This window comes from Denticeps clupeoides, chromosome 1 (assembly GCF_900700375.1).
Source record: "Denticeps clupeoides chromosome 1, fDenClu1.1, whole genome shotgun sequence".
In the NCBI taxonomy this organism is placed as follows: Eukaryota; Metazoa; Chordata; class Actinopteri; order Clupeiformes; family Denticipitidae; genus Denticeps; species Denticeps clupeoides.
This window is the reverse complement of record NC_041707.1, coordinates 10393974-10416075: the sequence shown is the minus strand read 5'-3', so window position 1 is coordinate 10416075 and position 22102 is coordinate 10393974. Positions and strand designations below refer to the sequence as shown.

Sequence of the window (22102 nt, the reverse complement as noted above, 5' to 3'; positions counted from 1 at the left end):
ATTGCTCCAGAGTCCAATCTTTGTTCTTCCTGGCAAACTGAAGCCCTTTTTACTATTAGTCTTAGGAACAATTGGCTTCCATATGGTCAGAGGTTATGTAGACCCAGTTAGTTGCCTACCGTATGTGTAAAAGCTTCTACTATCATTATTCAACTTAGCTGTGAGTTTTTCTCTGACTGTTTTTGTTTAACAGTCCTGTATAAAATTAACACTGTAATTAACAAAATAAAGGTACAATAAAAAACAAGCTTCAGGTTTTAAAATCTGTGTTCATGCCATTGCTAATAAGTTGCCTGCACCTTGCCAGAGCAGCACTGTGCTTGATGTGAAATTGGATGAGGAGGTATTCACAGGGCCTTGGGTTTCATTGGTCCAATCAGTCTTAAATTGTAATAATGGCTCTCTTCATCACCCCCAGGTAACACAGTGAATATTCTGTACAGTAAGAAAACCAAGAAGCCAAACCTTTATTCTCATTAAGCATTTATGGTACAGCGCAGCGCAGTAATTGCTGGGGGGAGATTGCAGCTTGCGGCATGTGCTTTATGGTGCCGAGATAACAGTCAGTGTGTGAGTGGAATGTGTTTAACACTCTGGTCTTAATTACACAGCTATGGATCCTGAAACTACATTTAGTCAAGGAGCATCAAGTTTGATTAAATCTGTCACAGAAATGTCAGTCAATAAGAAGGAAATTAGCATAATATTTTGTTAACGGGGACACATTGCTCTTCTGCTTTCATCGATTTTGAATATCAACCTTGCCCTCAAAATACGAAAAGCCTCTTTAATTGAGAGATCATATTTGAAGGTCACTTTAAAGTGGCTGGTGGCAACTCGAGAGAGCTCATCCTCTGTGAGGCAGGACATCTTCATGTGTGAGCCCAGTCAATTAGCACATCTGCTGAGAAGACCCAGTCTGGTTATGGGAGCCAAATGATAATTTGGGTGTTCTGTGTGTCCGGTTTCTCACTTCCTATAGTCTTCTGCCTGGCCTGGAGCTCTACTGTGTCAGTACAATAGCAGCGTTTAACACAGCGCATAATAAATACAGGTGACAACCCAAAACATGAAGTGTGTCGGTTGTGAATCTGTCATCAGAACACATGCGTTTCATCACAGGATAAAGGCTGCCACTCTGTCACCCTTGCAATGATTTGGCCATTTTTCCCATTAATTTGTCCCAAGTTTGCTTATTTGTAAAGTTCTTGTGAGATTCACTTTTGGAGATATTCCTCAATACGATGTCAGGGTTGGTTCAAATTCCAGTTGTCATCAAAAACGTTTACGAGCATAAACTGATAAAAGATAAAAAAAAACAATAATGCTACTATGATGCTATGCAACTTAGGAAGTTTATACCCACTGTTAAATAATATAAAGTTAATACTTTATCTTAGGCAGGTTTTATCTATTAGACGCACGTCACGTTGAAGAAGCTGCACTGGCGCTAAAACTCAACAAATAATGGAATGGCTGCCATAGAAATAGAAAGGCAGTTGTACCTTACATGTACGTTACACACAGCACCTCTGTCCCACTGCAAGGTCCCCTTGTCACATTCGAGAACCGAGGCAGGAGCAACATCTGAGAAAACCGTGTGTTCGTGTTTTCTCTCTCTTAAATCTGTGTCAAAGAGACACATGCAGCTCGCCGAAACAGCTCCAGGCTGGTTCTCTTATCTCGGGAGACTAAGGATAACATCACATTATACTGATGCGTGCTGATTCACGAAACCCACACCACACCTAATTCCCACTAAGAAAACTGGCTTAGAAATGAGAGCGATTATTCCATGCTCCATATTCTCTCACATGCCACATCTGAAGAGACAAACGGCACAACTGAACCAATGATGCTATTTATTTACATAGAGCTATTTACAGAATAATTCACATTCTGGCCATTAGACATGGAACCACCTCAAATGACCTCTTTATAAAAAAAATATGCTCATTCTTTTCAATAACAGAAAAAAAATCATTACAGGACAGATTAAAAAAGATCTGCAGCACGCCTTGGCAATGAATCCATAGCCATTAAACAAAGGAGCAGGTTGCTGCCAATTTGGGTACAGAGAAGCTATTCCATCTATCAGAATTCCCCAGGCTTAACAAAGGCACAGAGTCTGCGAAATGTCATTAATCTCAAAACAGCAGCAGCTTTGGAGTGAGGTGTTTATCTGACCCCTACAGATTGCAGGTTAAATCACTAGCAAATGACAGTGCATATTTTAGGAAGGGACGCTGGACGCTGTGTATGCTAATGATGTCTCAGACCTCCCAGGGAGCTGTGCTTCAGGCAGTTTTGGTACAGCTGGTGGAAATGACTGGTGGTCCCCAGACTGGAGCATGTCACTAGAGGCCCGGGCTCGACTCTGGGCGGCAAGGCTCCCGACAGCGGATGGTCCCCCTACCCACTGTAGCACACGGGTGGAGGGCCTGTGGTGCAAGGTGAGCTGATGGGTGCTGTAGCCCGACATGCCGATGCCAAATGCGCCCAGGAGGATGGCCAGACGAGGCATGATTGGTTCCATCGTCCTGAAACGCCCATTCTGAACAGTTTGAGTCTGGATGAGGACAGGAAAAAAAGCATCTCACATTTCCATCAAACTATTCAATGTGAAGAAGGGCAGATCTAACTAATTTTACTAAATCACAAATGTACGATAACCCCTAAGCTCTGTTCAGGTTGCTGGATGGGTGGGGCACCATTCAGTCACACACACACACCAACAGACCAATTCAGAGTCACCAATTCACCTAGTATACATGCCTTTGGACAGTGAGAGGAAACCGGAGAACCCAGAGGAAACCCAGCACCATCAATGGGAGAGCATGCAAATTCTACAAGGTGCAATCCAGGATTTAAACAATCATGGAGGTGAGAGGCCACATTGCTAACCACCACACTATCCAAGGCCGGGGCAGTGGTGGCTTAGCGGTTAAAGAAGCGGTCCCATAATCAGATTGTTGCCGGTTCGAATCCCGAGCCACCAAAGTGTCATTGCGTACTGTCCCCACACACTGCTCCCTGGGCGCCTGTCATGGCTGTCCACTGCTCCCTCAGGGGATGGGATAAATACAGAGACCACATTTCAGACAAACTAAATGTTTTCATCAGTTTGAAAATTTCAGCGCTATAAAAATAATTTTTATTAAAAATTGCCTCCATAATGGACATACGATACACTGCGTATGCATGTGAATAATTTAATCCCAGTTTCATGGATTTATAAATGTGGCGTTAGCAAAATATATCATGGTATCATGGGCCATGCATCAAATTTAGCAAGATTTACTATCTCAGAACTTTCCCCAGCTAAGGGTTCTACAGGAATCGATGAACTTCATCATACCAGTCTTTTTTTTCTCGTTAATTAACTGTCAGTCAACCTCACGTCCTTTATTTCACCCTGGAAATCAGTGAAAAGGGTGCTGACAGCTACTGTGCTAAAGACATGTAAAACTCCGTTGAAGGATGTGGGTCAGTCAGATGAGTTTTTTTTTTTTTTTTTAACTCATCCAATAAAACAACATATGTTACTTCCCTTGTTTTACTGTTTTTAAAAGACTGCAATTATGGATTATTTTTAACTTGCAACTTTGGACTTTTGGTAATTTCTTGTCACATTTGCAATCACTATTAGTGCCTAGCCCAATCAGTGTTTAAAAAAAAAAAAAAAAAACTGAAACTGTGCGGTAGTAAACTTTGTACGATAACGTTTGATTACTTGGATACTCGACAATGTCTAGATCTGATTACATGGCAGTCAGTGTTCGGATTGCACGTCTATTTTTGTCCCATTAATGCATGCCACAACATGAAAGTGCAGGTTCCTGTCTGGAGGCACGTCTTAAAAGGCCACACTGAAAGCAGGTTTTTCTATCTGCTTGTCACATCTTCAGCACCCACAGCTAACTGGATGTTTAAATCTTTTTGAAGGGACACCGCTATGTTGGAAGCAAAGCATTTGCACAGTGAAGATATTTCTGGCCTGCTCACTCACCTGCAGGTAGCGGATATACCCAGGGGTCAACCGTGGGAGCCTGCAAAACATCTTAGTTGGCTCCAGGGCGTCGACTTGTTACTACTCCCGGACCGGCTGCTCTCCCCGCTCTCGTCTCCCTAACCCCACTCGCGAACCCGCTGACAGAGAGAGGACAGCCCTGAAGACGAGGCCTGTGTGCGTCTGTGCGCGCCTACCTGCCGGCCACCTTTATAAATCCTCTCGTGGTTGTGTAAGCCCCAACTGGCCTGCGTCTGTGCAGGATTAGTGAAGGGGGCTGCCAAAGAGTGCAGTCTACAAGCTCTGACCTTAAAGAATCTTGCGCCATGAAATCAAGACAAAGATGACTGGAAGCCTTTTAGCTGCCTTGCATGTCTGCTAGCAGCTTTAAAATTGTGGTTTGTTTTTCCCCTCCAGTGAGTTCCCTGAAACTGTTTATTCTAGAACATTCCCCACCATACAAGTGTGCAGAAGCCCATTGAAGGCATCTCCACTGAACTGTACTCCACAAGTGGACAACCGATTGCTCCCACTGCTTCTTAAAAAAAAAAAAAAAAAAAACATGTTATGTGTAAAAACTAGCCACATTTTTAAGTGGAATCCTGAACCACCAAGGTACTGTCCCCAACCAGGTCCCCGGCACCTTTCATAGCTTCTCACTGCTCACTAAGGTTATGGGTTAAATGCAGAGGACACATTTTGTTGAGTGCACTGTGCTGCAGTGTTTCACAATGATCATCACTTCACTTTCATTTTCATATGTACTTTGGATAACAAATCTGTATTTGTTAATTACAAGGAATCGAACCTATAATCGGAAGGTTGCTGGTTCGAATCATGAGCTGCCAAGGTGCCACTAAGGAAAGCAAATCACTGTCCCCACACTTTCACGTAATTGTAAAGATATACAGTTTGTTTTTTAACAATGATTTTCTGGCAACTACAGCTAGCAGTCATTTTACAGTAAAATTAAATATAATACTTTAAATGAACATACTTTTTTGTATTGTGTTTAATATAAATATTCATAGTACAGTTTACTAGAGAGATGTTGGTTTATATTACAGCAGTTTTTTATGGTAAGGTTCCTTTAAACTGAAGAGTATATGAAAGTATACCATTATGTCTTTTACATTTACCAAGTATATTGAAAGGTGAAAATGGAAACCACAGCTGCCAGTAATTTACTGTAACATTTTAGTAGTCTGTTATTTGAGTTTTCATTTTCATACTGCACGACCATGACATTCCCACTATTTGAATGGAGTTCTTCAGGTGGTAAAATCTTGCACATTGCACCTTTACGTGTGTGAATGAAAAGCCTTGCTTCATTAGCAAGGTTATTTGTAAAGGCATTTGCCATAATAACAGAGGTTTTGGGGACCAACCAACTGTGAAGCATAACAAAATCATTCTATTAAATTATTTTTCAGCAAACGTTCAATCTTATTACAATCAAAGTATTTAAAAATTTTACAGGCTGTTAAGAAATGGCACTAAACTAAATTCACACAATAACATCTGTTGTGCAGGTGGGTTTTGTGAAAGAAAGTGAAGTGATTGTTATTATGATACACTGCCGCACAGCACACGGTGACACAACAAAATGTGTCCTCTGCCTTTAACCACCCCCCTTGGTGAGCAGTGGGCAGCCCTGACAGGTGCCTGGGGAGCAGTGTGTGGGGACGGTGCGACAGTTTCAAAACCCAATAACAAATTGGAATAACCAATTAGTAAAATGCTTCCCATATTCTGACAGTAATTCAGAGAATTGGAAATTATTTGCTATTTTTCCATTGAAAAATCTTGATTGAGGAACGAATAAAAAAATTCAAGCCAAAAAGGACAACATGCTGCTTTCTGCCTTGCCATCTAGCTAACATGGAAGTGAGATCAGACAGTCAATTTAATGAGGGGAAATCTGCAATGGTCTATTACAGCGAATGTTTCAGTGAAAGTCCTCTAGTTTTGATTGCAGCAAACAGAACAGGAAAATGGTTCTTCTAATTGGGGGTGATTTCTGGACCAATAGCAAATATGCTAGGTGTTTTTTTTTTAATTTCCTTCACCAGTCTACGAGAGTCTGTGCTTCCTTTGAAATGTTGCTGGAATTGCCCCATATGCATAAACCAGACAACAGGCACCTGGTGTCTCTTTTCATAGACGGAGCTGCAGATGGCGGAACATGTTTTAATGACGGCCCACTTCTGAGGAACCCAGCTATGCCTTTTGCTGCCCCGCTGACTCCCACTTATCAAGAGGCCTGGCACCCGGCCCGGCATTTTGTCTGCAGAGATGCGGCACCAGGTGCCAGGGTCACACAGGCTTTACCTGCTCCGTCTCATCCTCTGTAACGTTCTCAGGTCCCTCAATTAGAGCCTTAGGCTTAGTGCTAAATAGAGAAGAGCTATGATGTCAGTGAGTAAAGCTCCTGGCGAGCTGCTTCAAGGGTTTTCATCCAAATCATCTGCACAGCGGACACAAAGAAACAATAACCTTTTCTGAAATAGAAAAAACAAAAAAAGTTCTATAATTTAAACACCCTGAAACACTCTTTTGTCTGTTCTGAGTAATTAATATTTCATTATTGCATTGAGTGTGATCGGAAGTATTTAAAAATAGCATTAAGCTGGAGAAAACAAAAAAGGTCAATTCAAGTCAACCCCTCAAAATAAAGTTTCATACAAATGCTGTAAAATAAACCACAATTTCCTTAAAAAATAATGAAAAATTGGTGTACCGAGAAGTTATATTTCTCATGTATAATTAAATGATCTTAAAACTTTTGGAATCTTGAGGATGTCAGAAAAGCCACTGAATTATTGAACATTGTTTTGATCTCTCTCTCTGCTGCATTAGAACCACACTTCTATAGTAACATTTGAGAGGTATTTGAGAAAAAGATGCCATTAACATGGAACGGGCAAAGAGAAGTACACAGTAACTCCGAAACAAATATTATAGACTGTCAGCATATGCAAATGGTTTCTTTTAGAACAGGGCAGAAAACCAGCTAAGCGAATTATCAAGATGGTTTGTGAGGCTTAAATGTCATAGCATCAAAAACAAGACTGTTTAGAGTACAATGGTTACTCTTGAGACAATTAGGAACAAAGTGCCTGAGTCCCTTAATGAAAATCACGTTAGGATGATGCAGAGCGATTGAGGTCATCATGGTGCGTCATTTAATAAACAAGAATGAAATTAGGGATTCCGGACTTGTCGTGGGGTTGCGACAAATCAGCAAACTGCCATTAGGATTAGCACAGACAAAAGGCAACTGGTATGAAACATTTCCATTAGTAAAACGACACACAGAGCAGCACACAATTCAAAATATAGATATTTATACCCTCTCCAGAGTAAAAAGCTTTAATTTAAAGCAATTTAAAACCTTTTATGTCTCTTTGATTGGTGCTCAGAGTTGAGAAGCCATTTGCTGGGCTGAGTCCAGGTTTTTGTGCAAAGGAAGAATTTGTGCGATCCAGTAGTGGAACAGCTCACAAACAGCAGAGGCTTCTTCTGTAAGAGATAAAACAGCAGTCAGACTAAAACATTAAGTACGCTGGATCTGTACACACTGCGGTGGTAGTTGCCCAGTGTAGGACACTCGACTATGAACCAGAAGACCAAAGTCACAGGTGGGAAAAAGTGAAGTGAAGGTTCAAACCCCACCATTGTGTCCCTTTGCAAGACACTTAACCCTAAGTTGCTCCATAGATGAAAAGGTCAAAAAATGTAAAAGCAGCGGAAGTAGTTAGAATTATATACGTTTGTTTTAGCAAAGTACTCCAGCTCCACACATTTTCTTGCTCCAATAGATTGAACTTTATGTGTAAACCCTGCCCATCCAGGATTTTGGCATGAGAACCACTGGCTTGTAGAATCACATTGTAGGTCAGCGGAGATACGACTGGAGACCGGAGAGCCTTTTTATAGGCTATGGGAATGGAAACAAATTCCCACAGACAGACAAAATGTACAGATACACCTATTACAAATACAGTACATTGACTAAGCCCAATCCGTAAAATTTAGCATCAACAGCCTGGAAGATGCTGGACACTGATCATTTCTGCATTCAGTTTTAACTTCTTTACACAGTTGAACCTTTACAACACAAAGTCCCGAATAGAAATGACAAATCCCATCTTTTCCATTTGGGAGAAAAGCAGAAAAATAAATCAAAACACTAAAAGGTTTGTGTGTCTAGAAATGAGAAGCTCCTTTCCTGTGGTGCGAGACTGACAGTGCGAACTTGTCATCCTCCACTGCTATTCCCTCTGAGGCTAAAATCTCAGAGCCCGACCAAGCTCAGGCGCTGCAGACTATTGATTCTCCCACTACATGTGCGCCACAGTGGGCCGTGAAAAAGACTTCCAAGAACCCTGACACTGACAAGCGAAGCCGCTCGACTGGCACGGCTTTCATTTTTCATGAGGAGGACTTGAGCATTTTTATTATTGATGCAAATCTTAAATACTTAGTAATAATATGATAAGTTACAAAAAATAACAAGCTAATGCATTTTTTCCAAAAGAGGCAAGTAGCCTCATGAAAGTACTCCATTACTTTATATGCAGAAAGAGGATTTGCATTATAAAATGACATGAGTACAAATACCTGACCTACTTCAATAATACTTTTAGAACACTGCTGTCTGATTAAACACAGCATGCTAAATTGTTGTTTTAGATAAGAAATATTACTGCTATGCTCATTTGTGATAATTTTTTCAGCTGTGGTTCTATATATCAAGAATAATTTGCCCTTAAGAAGCGTACTGATTGATCTTAGAGCTTTGATCTTGATCTAACATTCATGGATGATGTGGGGGTGTGCGGTCTTTTATAAGAGGGGAAAAATCGTTCCTTGGCTCACCCAGACACACTCTCATAGACTCTCCTCATACAAGCATTGAATGCCCACAAAATGTGTGGTGGGGACACCTTCGACATGGTAAGGAGACAATGGAACTCACCAGGAGGCATGATGGAGCTGCTCTGGAAACGCTCCATGGCTGTTTTCAGCTGCTCCACATCCTGACACATCACCAGAGACTTGAGGTCGTACAGATCAGAGAGTTCACTGGGAGGAGCTGTTCTGTCGGACAGCCGGCTGAGAACGGGCTCCACTCCTGGCATAGACGCGTGGGGCGTCTTCACACCTGAAGAGCCTGCCACAAATAACAGATCGATTACTGAAATTCTCAGGTAGGAGATGATGGGAATGAATTGCTCCATGCCTTTAGTCTAAGTGTTAAGTCAGAAGCTGGCAGCACTGGATTCAGAAATGAGACGCTCACCAAATGTGCAACCGAGCCTATTCCGGGTTTCGTTAAGTCACACTGGTGACACATTTATGACTTCAAGCATGCATTTTCATCTGCACTGAGTCACAAACAGATATTCATATAAATCTCTCCAGGACAGAACAATCCACTGGGGAAATTTTTGAGCAGGAAGAATCCTCTGCAATGATCAAAAAAGTAAAAACTAAGCCCTGGAACCAATAAAGTACTTTACTGGAAACTTTAATGAAATGGGTCAGACAACAAACCAAGATTCTGTGAATATATGATCCATGCTTGACTTGCAATCAGAATGAGGGGAACTAGCATTCATCGGCACCACATATTTCAGTATTTACACATGGTAAAATAAGAGAAAACAGTGAGCCTGCATACTTCTGAATCAGTAACAGTATAAAAAAATCAACATAAAAATAGTATTAAAAGACTTGTCAACATATGCGCATATATAGGTTTACTGTAATTTTACATTGTGTGTTTACAATATGCACAGTACTAAGCAGAGGTCTTAGATATTTCACTGACCCGTCATAACATTATGACTAATGACATTTGAAGTGATTAAATCACTACAGTGGCACCAGGCAGCATATGGACAACATGACAGCAAGTAAATATTTAATCCTTGAAGTTGATGTGTTGGAACCAGAAAAAAATGTGACTGCTAGATGACTGGCTTACAGCATCTCTCAAAAAACAAAAAAACAAAAAAAAACATGTTTTTTGTGTTAGTCCATTTTTATTTTAATCAAAAATAATCAACAGATTAATCAATTATTAAAATTATCGTTAGTTGCAGCCCTGGAGTTTACAGAGAATGTTTCCCCCTGAATGCCTGGTTACACCATTGAGAAATTAGGTTGCACTCTAGAGACCTGGTTTTGATGTGGCCGATTGTGGTGGAAGGGGCTGCGTAGCCGCAGACTGGTCAGGGCACCCCTACTGGCCAGTTTCAATCGCTAGAATGATCACATTTACCAGCTGCTTACCAGTTGAAGAAATCAGGATGCCCTATTGGCAGCAGGGCAAATCAGCAGAGGCAGAGTGATGCTGTCCTGTTCTACCCACAGGGCACATGGGCTGCTTCATTATTTTTATTAATTTACATCCCCTGCCCATTTTCAGAAGATCCACTCCCAAGGCTACCACCCTGCTTTGTTACATTTTTAAACAAGTCACTGAGGATCTTTTCAAAAGCATAATGGGCATTCAAATCAAATTAAACATTGTTATAATTACATAAAATTTCTATCTTAAAAATCTAAATGCAGCAATAAGTGATTGAATTAGCACACAGCTCAGTGTGTGAATAATATAAAAAGAACTACACTTACGGTCTGAAATATAAAGGTCCAGTGTTGTTTTGAAGAAGTCCAGCACTTCTCTGGCCTTTTTCTCACTGCACTCACTCTCCTCCTGCACATATTCCCCATCCATGTGCTGGTAGGTGAACTCCACAGCCTCAGCAGGAGCCAACAGCCCCAAAGAGTGCAATCTCTCTTTGTGACGTTTCTTCTTCAGCTTCCTCCTTCTGTTTTTGCTGAGTTTCTTGGTCTCTTTCTTGGAACCAGACTCTGCCTCTGTACTGTCCCTAGCCTCAGTGGCATCTTCTGGGTGAAAACTTGCCTTCTTCCTCCTTATCCTCCTCTTCCTTGCTCCTGTTCTTACCTCATCTTCACTGACCTCATCTGAAAGGTAAAAAAAATATATATATATTAGTCAAGCCACATTTCAGCCTAAATATAAAGGTCAATTCACAAAAGACTGGACAAAGAAACTCTTATGATTTTTAATGGCACCATGCTTTTTGGCAATATGTGTACTGCAATATATGTGCACATCTTACAGAAAACATTTTTAATCCATAAATATAATTGGACTAAACTCATTTCCCCATCGATAAAAATGTTGCAGGCCTTCTTCTTTTGGTTTTTCTTTAAAACATCCTCCAAGTGTCATTCATAATATTATACATACATGTGGGGCAGTGGTGGCATAGTGGGTAAGGGAACAGACCTGTAATCAGAAGGTTGCCAAGAACTGCCAAGGTGTCACTGAGCAAAGTACCGTCCCCACACACTGCTCCCTGGGCTCCTTTCACGGCTGCCCACTGCTAACCAAGGGTGATGCATTAAATGCATAGGACACATTTCACCGTGTGCTATGCTGCAGTGTTTCACAAGGACAATCACTTGACAGAAATCATCAAAGGAGCCAAAGAGGCCCCTCTGTATTAGACTAGAGGCAAATGCATATTTGGTCAAACAAAAAAACTGTGGTTCTGATCAGTAGGTAACTAAGTCAGATCATCAAAGGTGAGTCTATATACATTTACAGCATTTATCAGATGCCCTTATCCAGAGCGACTTACAATCAGTAGTAACAGGGACAGTCCACCTGGAGCAACTTTGGGTTAAGTGTCTTGCTAAGGGACACAATGGTAGTAAGTGGGATTTGCACCTGGGTCTTCTTGTTCATTGGCGAGTGTGTTACCCCTAGGCTACTACCACCCTATATACATTTCACTGCATAAAAAAAAAAAAAAAAGTCAAAGCTTTTGAAAAAATTCCAAATACATATTTAATGGGAGGCCAAAGCAGTTTTGTAGTTGTGACTGCGATCTTTGTGCAATGGATGGCAGCACTCACTTTACTTGTGGTGGAACATCTTAAAATTTGAACACACCAGTGAAGTGTGTCCTCGGCTTTTAACCCATCACCCTTAGTGAGCAGCGGGTAGCCATGAAAGGAGTCCGGGGAGCAGTGTGTGGGGCTTTGCTCAGTGGTGGCCTAGCAGTTAAGGAAGCCCCGTAATCAGAAGGTTGTCGGTTCGAATCCCGATCCGCCAAGGTGCCACTGAGGTGCCACTGAGCAAAGCACTGTCCCCACACACTGCTCCCTGGGCGCCGGTCATGGCTGCCCACTGCTCACTCAGGGTGATGGGTGATTTATGGGATAAGTGCAGAGGACAAATTTCACTGTGTGCTGTGTATCACATGTGACAATCACTTCACTTTACTTTTTACTTTTACAGTGGCACCTCAGTGGTTTGGGATTTGATCTGGCAACCATTTTTATTTATGGCATTTATCAGACACCCTTATCCAGAGTGACTTACAATCAGTAGTTACAGAGACAGTCCCCCCCTGGAGCAACTCAGGGTCAAGTGTCTTGCTCAGGAACATGATGGAAGTAAGTGGGATTTGAACCTGGGTCTTGTGGTTCTTGGGCGAGTGTCTTACTGACTAGGCTACTACCACCCGATTACGAGTCCGCTTTCTTAGGCCACCACTTCCCCTTAAGCACATATCATCTAAAGAAAAGTAAGACCAAGACCCCGAAATCCTTGGCCGCCAAAATACAAAATAACACCAATGTCACTTACTAGCAGACTTTTCGTCACAGTGTGGAGGCTCAGGATCTTCAGCTAAGGACGGCCTCTCTCCCCGGGCCCTGTACTCTTCAGGTGGGGGCAGCACCGTGTACACCTTCCTGCCTGGAAGAGTGGGCTTTCCTGCTCCGCCTGAGGCACAGAGACGACTCATTTATTCACCACTCACTCACCAATGGCCCACATGGGAAAACGACATGAATAGTGCTGAGAAAATTTCACCGGTCTTTGTCGCGGTCTGTTTCGCGTGGACGCGCGGCGACGAGAGGGTCTCCGTCTCGGTTTTAGGAGGCGCAGGGTACAGTCTCTGAAGCACCTTGCCCTTAAACACTGCACAGAACGTACAAACACAAAACGTCAGCGCCATTTCACTCAAGCAACCCACGAAACAGCGTAGCAAGGCACGCGTTTGCCAACAGCTCCCACTGCACGTAATGTAGCAATCAAAGGTTGAAGTTGCCGCACTGAGTAATTTCCTACGCTTTTCACCTATAAAATCTGACTCGCGGGCTTACCTTCTTCTCGTCCCGGCATTTCTTCTGCACAGAATTTGCTACCTACTTTCTAGTAACGTTAACAGATAATGCGCTATGCTACATGGCTAGCTGGTAAACATCACTTGTCAATTAGCTGTGGTAGTTTATAGTCCACAAATAACGTAAGCTGAATAAAACGAATATTCATTAACGGATCATGTTTCCACGACTGTCCATTGAATTTTCAATAAGGAAACATGTGCGTATACTTGCAAATAAAGAAACGTACGACGCCTCGGTGCATATTTTGACCTCACCAAGATGGCGTCCGGGACATTCCTCCTTGCCCCTCCGACCCCGCCCATCTTTATCTGACATGCGCAGAACGGTCCAGCTGTGAGAACTCGCTTGACAGCAGCGCATGGGAACCGCGACGGGAATATCAAATAGGTGACAGTGGCTCAGCCTCAGCACCGCCGCGCATCCGTTGAAATACCCTGCCACACCCCCCCCCCCAAAAAAAACTTCCTGCTGGCGACCCCTCAACATGTGAAAAGGTGCTCGAAGGATAGGAATTACGTAGAATGTCAGCGCTAAAAAAGGTAATTGCGTTTAACAGTGCCTTCACATGTACAGTGCAGACCCGGAGCGGGGAAAAGTCTTGTGTGCAAGGGTCCTTGCGGTGCTGCCTCGTCTATTTTTATTTCATGCACCCCTTAAACTGGTCCCGACAATAATTACGAATTTTATAACTGTTAAAAGTTACATTATTTAGAAACGCCGAGCGTATGCTGATAAACACTTAACTGATATATAAAGCAAGTGATATTATACTATCAATGTCCCGAGTGCAATGAACAATACTCTGAACATTGATGAGAGCCTCTGAGCTGTGCACTTTTTCTTGGCTGCATGCTGTGCTGTTTTATTCATGCATAATCTATGCTCAACACATACAGTAATGCGTTTTCCTGAATAGCCAATATCTTGTTTGAACGTGGCGCTTTACCTTGCTGTGGTGTGAAGAGCCCAAGCAAGATCTTGTGTAAAGGATTGTATTTACACAGTAGGGAACTGTTCACGTTTAATTTCCGCTACGGCCATCAAGAACTGTTGTAATGTGATGCACAATATAGAAAACAATGAATGGATGTTTACAAGAAGTTTTCATGCGAATGTGTGTTTCGGATATTGAGCAGTACAATTTTATTTTGAACTGTGCCACATATTGTGCCACAGTTAAACAGTGTATTCCGCATGACAGCAGCAAAACTGTGAAGGCTTCCCTTTTCTGATGTTCATTACAGGCTTACATTTTAGGACTACAAATAGAAAGGTTTAGAGTCCTCGTCCCAGTTTCCCCCCAAACAGTTCAATGATGCTTCTTTTAATAATACAATAGAAGAGCTGATTTTTATTTTTAGCCTATAACTGCCAAATGTGCGTGTCACAGATGACAAACAGCTGCATGCTGGGAAATAGGTTTCTCAGTGTGCCTCTGTGGGGCTGCAGAAGCAGCAGCGTCTGCTCCAGCCGAGACATGGAAACAGCATTTACTGTCATGTAGACATGAGGCTGCTTCATATCCCCAGAAAGTGGAGAAAAGTCATTCGTTATGTAAACGCACAGAGCAGGCAAGGAGCTTGTAATGACAGGAAGTGAATAAAAGTGCAAGCGACACCTGGTGTGAATGAAACATGGACAAAGAGCGTGAGAATGGGTTTGTTCTAGTGCATGGTGCATTTGGATGACAATAAGAAATCTATTTGTTTTTTAACGTTGCAAAGACCATTTTCGGATTCTAATTCCCGAACTTGGCTTTTTTCAGCTCACCTCACCTCAAAGGCCCACTGTCAGATAAATTCCAATTAGTTGAGGTAGGTAACGAATATACTAGACGGGCAAGTTCCTGGTTCCAAGTGAGCGGAAACCTAATTAAAGATCTGTACTTGACTGGCGTTTTCTGGCCAAGTGCTTTCGGGAATTAGAAGGTAGCTGTTAAAAATATTGTCTCTTGAAATAGTGCAGTAGACATAGTAAAGGCTGCAGTCTCTTTGTTCTCTGTGTCCATTTATGATTCTGCGTTGGCTTTGATCCGCAGGCGCTGGTGTGATTAAGCCATTTGATGAAAATGTCTAATACTGATTGGGGATGTTGGGCTGTCAGGCTCTGAGGGCTGCACAATGGTCTCATTCTGATTAAAGCTAATGTTCAGCGGTATTGTTTTCGCTCAGCTGCTATTTCTACCTCCCCCTTTCTCCATCTCTGTTTCTCCCTGCTCTTTATACAGTTTGTTCTGTCAGTTCCGCACACATGATTATTACTTTGACCCAGAAAATGGATAGCCTAAACTGCACTGCATGGTTGGACTTTGATGATGTGCACAGTGAATGACTCTTAATTTCATATTACAAAAGACTGACACATGCACTAAGGGCAATGCAACAAACAATTCAGTGCTCTTTCAATAATTTAATAATGGGAAAACATTATAAATTCTTAAAATATATGTAACTTAATGGCTTTATAGTGTAATGTAACAACATGAAATGTAAATGCAAATTAATGTGTGCGAAAGCTTACGTATGAGTTTCTTCAAAATATCCCTGGAACACAGATTCACTACATCCTTTCCAGCAAGTTTTAGAAAGAACACACCAGAAAGAGCATTTTCGAGGATGTAAAGAGAATGTCAATGCTCAAAACCATTAGTTTTAGTTAGTAAACCTTAGGTCCAAACCATAGTGGTGGCCTAGCGGTTAAGGAAGCAGCCCCGTAATCAGAAGGTTGCCGGTTCGAATCCCGATCCGCCAAGGTCCCACTGAGGTGCCACTGAGCAAAGCACCGTCCCCACACACTGCTCCCCGGGCGCCGGTCATGGCTGCCCACTGCTCACTCAGGGTGATGGGTTAAATGCAGAGGACAAATTTCACTGTGTGCACCGTGTGCTGTGCTGTTGTGTATCACATGTGACAATCACTTCACTTTAAAAACTTTATTCTTTATTATTGAACCAGCAGCAGACTAAACTACTTCTGTTGTATTGTAAAGTAGTACCAGCCCTTGCAATATAACACTTAAGTAAAAGTGACACTTTTTATAAATAGCTTACAATTGCATGGCCATGTGCATTGTCCAGAGAACAGATTTCTGATAACTTTCAACAAATCTATGAGGTGCACCATCAATCGTTTTTTCCTTGGGCCTGTTACCAGTGCACTGCAGATTCTGCATAAGTCAATTCCCCACCTCCACCGGTGGCCAGTGAAATTCAATACACCATGCTGTGCGTCCATTATGACTCCTCACTGGCTACAGTGTAGGAAGCTGGAGAACCAGTCTGAGTTAATATTATGGTAAAATAATATAATAAACGCAGCATTTAAAGGACCAGATTATAATGGCTTGTTTGAGGTGGTCTGTGGGTCCTCCTTTACGTAATTGTAGCTCCGGTTTTAATTAGTGTTTTGGGAAGTGCTCAATATGAATGCACTGCACAGTTCCTCTGTGCTTCCAATATCATGTACTGTTCTCAGTATATCACAGCCAGTGAGGCAGAACATAAATATGACAACACAGCTTCTCTGCAAGTGAAAGGAAAAAAATGTGCGCGACATCACCGGCTCCTCTCTTGTTGAAGCAGACGAGAAGATCAAGTTCAAGTGAGCTTTATTGTCATTTCAGCTACATACATTATTGCTACATTAGACAGTACATGGTGAAACGCAACAACCTTTCTCTGGAACCTGATGCTACATGTAACATGCTGACATAAAGTGCAAATATGGAACACAGGCAGTGCAAAAATAACATTTGAGGCAAACAAAGCATATAGACAACAAAGATAACAGTCAGTGCTAAACTAGTGAAATGAATAATGATGTAAAAAAGTGCAAATACTGCTGTGGTCAAAATTTAATAGTGCATTGGTAGATAATATTTCCTAGTGTCAGTCCAAAGAAGAAAGTCCCTGAGTGTTCAGTTGTCTGAACACTGGGTGAAGAGTGCATGTGAGGGGTGTGTAGAGTCTTTCAAAATGATGGTGGCTTTCCAGATGCAGTGTGTGTGGCAAATGTCTTGTTTTTTTATGGAGGGAAGAGAGACTCCGATGATCTTGTCAGTTGTCCTCACTATCCACTGTAGGGCCAATGGGGTGCAATTTCCAAACCAGACAGTGATGCAGCTGGTCAGAATTCTCTCAATAATTAAAACCAGAGCTACAATTACGTAAATGAGGACCCACAGACCACCTAAAACAAGCCATTATAATCTCAATAGTCCTCTCAATAGAAGGTGGTGAGGATGGGTGGTGGGAGATGGGCTTTCCTCAGACTCCACAGGAAGTAGAGACGCTGCTAGGCTTTCTTGGCAAACAAACTGGTGTTGTGAGCCCAGGAGAGGTTCTCCTCTAGATGAACACTGAGTAACTTTATGTTCTTGACGATCTACACACACAAGATCTGTCGATGTTCAGTGGAAAGTGGTCCCTCCTTTCTCTTCTGAGGTCAACAATTATGTCTTTCTTTTTGTCCAAGTTCAGAAACAGATTGTTGACCTTAAACCATTCCGTCAGTCATTGCGCCACCTCTCTGTATGCTGATTCATCATTCTTCCTGATGAGACCCACCATGATCATATCATTGGCGAACTTGATGATGTGGTTGGAGCTGTGCATCGCTGCACAGTTGTGGGTCAGCAGGGTGAACAGCATTTGGACTAAGCACACAGCCTTGAGGAGCTCCAGTGCTCAGTGTGGTGGTGCTGGAGATGCTGTTCCTGATCCGGACAGACTGAGGTCAGTCCAAGATCCAGTTGCAGAGGGGTATTCAGGCCCAGCAGGCCCAGCTTCTCAATCAGGTGTTGAGAAATGATGGTGTTGAATGCTGAACTGAAGTCTATGAACACATTTGTGTGTACGAGTCCTTATTGTCCAGGTGGGTGAGGGTGGTGGCAGGGTGGTGATGATGGCATTGTCCGTGGAGCGGTTTGGAACATAGGCAAATATCAGTGGGTCCAGGGTGGAGGGCAGCAGGGTCTTCATATGCTTCATGACCAGCCTCTCAAAGCACTTCATCATGATGGGTGTAAGTGAAATGGGACGATAGTCAATAGGGTTGGATTTCCTTGCAGTCATGTTGTTCAGAATCGTGCGTAGAAGTCATTCAGCGCATCCAGAAGGGAGGGGTCACTGTGACCGGCAGAGGTTTTAGTCCTGCAGTTTGTGACGGCCTGGATGCCCTGCCACATGTGCCGTGTGTCTCTGCATTTTGGTCCTTGCTGTTCTTAGTGCCACCATGTCACCCTTCCTGAAAGCAGAGTCTCGAGCTTTGAGCAGTTCATGTACCTCTGCAGTCATCCACAGGTTCTGGTTGGAGAACAGAGCACTTAACTGTAATGTCATCATTTCCACTGCTACTGATCACCAGCAATATTGAGTGCTGCTGGAATCCTCTTAATTGCACCATTTACATTTACGGTATTACATTTACGCCCTTATCCAGAGCGACTTACAACGTGCTTTCAAGTTACCATCGATGAAGAGATCAATTCCAGTCCCCCCAACTATGAATACAATCTTTTTATTCACTCTGTTGTAGATTCTGTAGATTGTGTAGATTCTGCACGCTTTAATTAGCACTGTACTTCTTGACTTCTTATCCAAAAATTATATGGAAACAGTCAACACTGGATCTCCAAATGAGCGATTCTTATGCCAATTTCAGCCATTACAATTTCACACACTAGTTCAAACACCAGATTATGAGCATATTAATGGCAATACACACCTTACTGATGAATACAACTCAAGATGTGGATAAAGCATGAGTTTTTTTTTTGCTCCAAAAAAATCTCAGTTACTCACTTTCCAAAAATGCTTAAATTAATGGCCTTGAAGTGTAATGTAACAACATGAAATTGAAGTACAAATGAATGCAAAGTGAAAGCTTATGTACAAGTTTCATCGAAATACCCACCCCTGTCTTTATCCTGGAGCACAGATTCACTGTATACTTTGTCCTACTCAGGGTCATGCCCATGAAAACCGTCAAGATCCAGCCCACTGCAGGGCACACAATCACATACAATTTACTCACACCCTTACACCTGTGGATTCAGAGTCAGAAAATCACCTTGTGTACATGTCTTTGGATGGTGGGAGAAAACCAGAGTCCCCTTAGAATTTCCCCATCTCGGGGAGATCATATAAACCCCCCACACACAAGGTCCGAGCCAGGACTTGAACTCACAACCTTACAGAGAGTAATGTACACATGGGAATTAGGATAATTCTTTTGTTAATATTGTGAAATGTTGGAAATCTGTATTATTCTGTGTTTGTAATGCTGGGAGAGAGTGCCTATTGCATCCAGTATTTTAGACTGAGGGGCTGAAAGGGAAGGGTTGTAAAGGGTTGCTTTTTTTATTTCGTCCATTTGTAGGACTGGACATTACCACTTAAAATCCTCAACAATCACCACCACAAGTAGCTCCTCCACATTATTTACAACATATAGGAAGCGTCGAGAACTAGTAGAGACAGGGAAGCAACATGAAGCAGAGAACAGATCAAAGCGTGGTTTATTTCTTACATAACTGACAAGGACTCTGAGAAAGTCTCTGACTACAGGCATAATGAATTTTGCCGAACAAAATGTCAGTTCCACTCTATGTTCCATATTTGGCACCTGCAGTTATACGTCTAATTTTTAGGGAAAAAAAAAGAGGTGTAGGCATGTACAATACATGTGTGCCATTATGTAAAACCATTATCTATCACATCAACATTCCAGACATCTAAATTGCAGGCAGCTGACATTTTAAAGAGTCCATTTAAATCGCATTTGTTAATTTGGGAACGTTACTGGTGAAAAATGCCTGGTGAGAATTGAAGGTCACTTTATTTGTAGTTGTCTCTTCTAAATATACCTGTTGGACATCCCTTTTTTTATTATTCCTCCTGCTCGGTGGCTGTGCCTGTTTGGCTGGCTCCTATTTGGTGTCTACCTGCGGCAGCCAGCAACATTTCCCCTGGAGTGCTCCAGAGATGGCTTTTGTAACTGTGCCTTTGCGGCTTGAAAAAAACAACAACATGAAAACAGACTGACCTCTCCTCAACCCCGGCTCTCTTGTCTCTCATGGGCCGGATGGCCTGTGTTGTGCTTTGGGTGCTCGCTCATTTTCAGCACTGCACAGAACAAATTATGGGTAGGCGGCACAGCGCTTTGCTCGACATGCCAAAATTAGATGCATGCTGTTGTGAGAGTCTGTAGCGTTTTCCACTGTGCCTACAAATAAACCCAATGATTTTTTTCTAATGTTAAAAGCTGGTCTTTAACGTAATGTAGGGGTAATGCAGATGCAGTGTTGTGGCACTTAACTATCACAATTTTTAAAATGACAATTAAAAGCCCAAACCAGTAGGTGTGACTGGTACAGACAAGCAGCACCTATTAAAATGAGATGCTCTGTGACATTTTCCCACTTGGCAGGCCGCATTGTACGTAGCCAGAGTGTTATGGCGTTAACCCGAAACATTTAATTTTCTCCCTCCAAATCGTCTTCCCGATTGCTGAGTCACACAGACATGAGTGTGCTCATCCTCGTGACTTATCCAACCGAGAAGAAGTAAAGGGTGCCTCATGCGTAGACTCTACCCGTGTAGTTTTCTGGGCTGAAGCCAAGGAATCTGATTTGTGTGGATTTGTGATCTCTGTGGCAGCAGGTTCGTATTCGTAACATCCTGATATCGGCTTTTTGGCCTGCAAAACACAAACGTGCTCAATGTTTTTTCAAAGGAACTGGTGTAATTTTCTACAGGGTGGTAGTAGCCTAGTGGGTAACACATTCACCTATGAACCGGAAGACCCAGGTTCAAATCACACTAACTACCGTTGTGTCCCTGCACAAGACTGAGCAAGAGTGTCTCCAGGGGAACTGTCCCTGTAACTACTGATTGATAGTCGCTCTGGATAAGGGCGTCTGATAAATGCTGTAAATGACTATTGACCCACCCGCCTGTCTTTTTTTTAGCTTCCCCATTAGCGAGGTGCGCCTGCTGCTTGCTACAGTGTGAGGAGACGGCGGGGTGTGCTGAGTGGGGTGGGCGATTTTGTGGAACCACCTTTACAGAGACAGCTGGGACAACGTCTACATTCACCAGGCATCTGGAGAGAAAGCACCATGAACATTAAGATAACTAACTACAAGATCGTTGACTAGCTTGTCATATCTTGTTAATAATATATGAGGAAAATCTGAAAAAGAATATTGTGTATGCACACATAGAACAGTAATTTGTTCAGGGGGAGATATTTTGTGTTTTGCAAGCATTTAAATCACTACTACGGACCCTCTTAAATGGAAATGGAAAAAAAATCCTGTGCACACAAGTTATATTATCCTGTGAGTACAAGTTTCTGTTTAGGACAGTTGAGCTGTTCTGACCTTGAGGGAAGTTCATTCCACCACATAGGGGCCAAGACAGAGAAGAGTCTAGATGAGTGTCTTCCCCTTACCTTCAGAGGTGGAGGGACCAGGTGAGCAGTACTGGAGGGTTGGAGAGTGCGAGGTGCAGTGCGAGGTAAAATAAGGACTCTGAGGTACAATGGTGAAACCCCATGTTTGGCTTTGTATGCCAGCGTCAGTATTTCGCGTCTGATGCGGAGGCAGCTACTGGGAGCCAGTGGAGGGAGCGTAGCAGTGGGGTGGTACTGCTGCATTCTGTATTAGTTGTAGAGGCCGGATGGCATTCAGAGGTAGACCAGCTAAAAGAGAGTTACAGTAATCAAGTTGTGAGATCACTTGGGACTGAACAAGTATCTGGGTGGCCTGTATTGATAGATAAGGGCAGAAACGTCTGATGTTGTAGAGAAGGAATCTACATGAGTGGGAAATGTGAGATTGGTGATGTGAGTC

At 42.5% G+C, this 22102-nt stretch overlaps 2 protein-coding genes across 6 annotated transcripts in view; one reads left to right on the top strand and one right to left on the bottom strand.

The window, feature by feature from the left end:
• Positions 1–438: 438 nt before the first annotated feature.
• On the bottom strand, positions 439–13493 carry erich1 (glutamate rich 1). Of its 4 annotated transcripts, none has more exons than XR_003749489.1 (8): positions 13226–13493; positions 12933–13040; positions 12705–12842; positions 10655–11008; positions 8991–9185; positions 7404–7531; positions 4010–6510; positions 439–2569 (listed from the first exon to the last, which is right to left on the bottom strand). XR_003749489.1 is itself a non-coding variant. In XM_028976232.1 (7 exons), exons 1-6 carry the CDS (start codon positions 13242–13244, stop codon positions 7428–7430), a joined length of 918 nt encoding a protein of 305 aa, XP_028832065.1. In that variant the 5' UTR covers positions 13245–13493; the 3' UTR covers positions 439–2569; positions 7404–7427. The 4 variants fall into 4 exon arrangements, 1 of the variants encoding a protein (XP_028832065.1); XR_003749490.1 differs by having other exon boundaries at positions 4010–6476; XR_003749492.1 differs by having other exon boundaries at positions 7404–7528.
• Positions 13494–13657: 164 nt separating this feature from the next.
• Positions 13658–22102, top strand: part of dlgap2a (discs, large (Drosophila) homolog-associated protein 2a) — a 140961-nt gene continuing 132516 nt past the window's right edge. For both annotated transcript variants that reach the window (XM_028970954.1, XM_028970945.1), the window contains exon 1: positions 13658–13788. In XM_028970954.1, the coding sequence (XP_028826787.1) occupies positions 13771–13788 (18 nt within the window). In that variant the 5' untranslated portion in view covers positions 13658–13770. The remainder of the gene's footprint in view (positions 13789–22102) is intronic.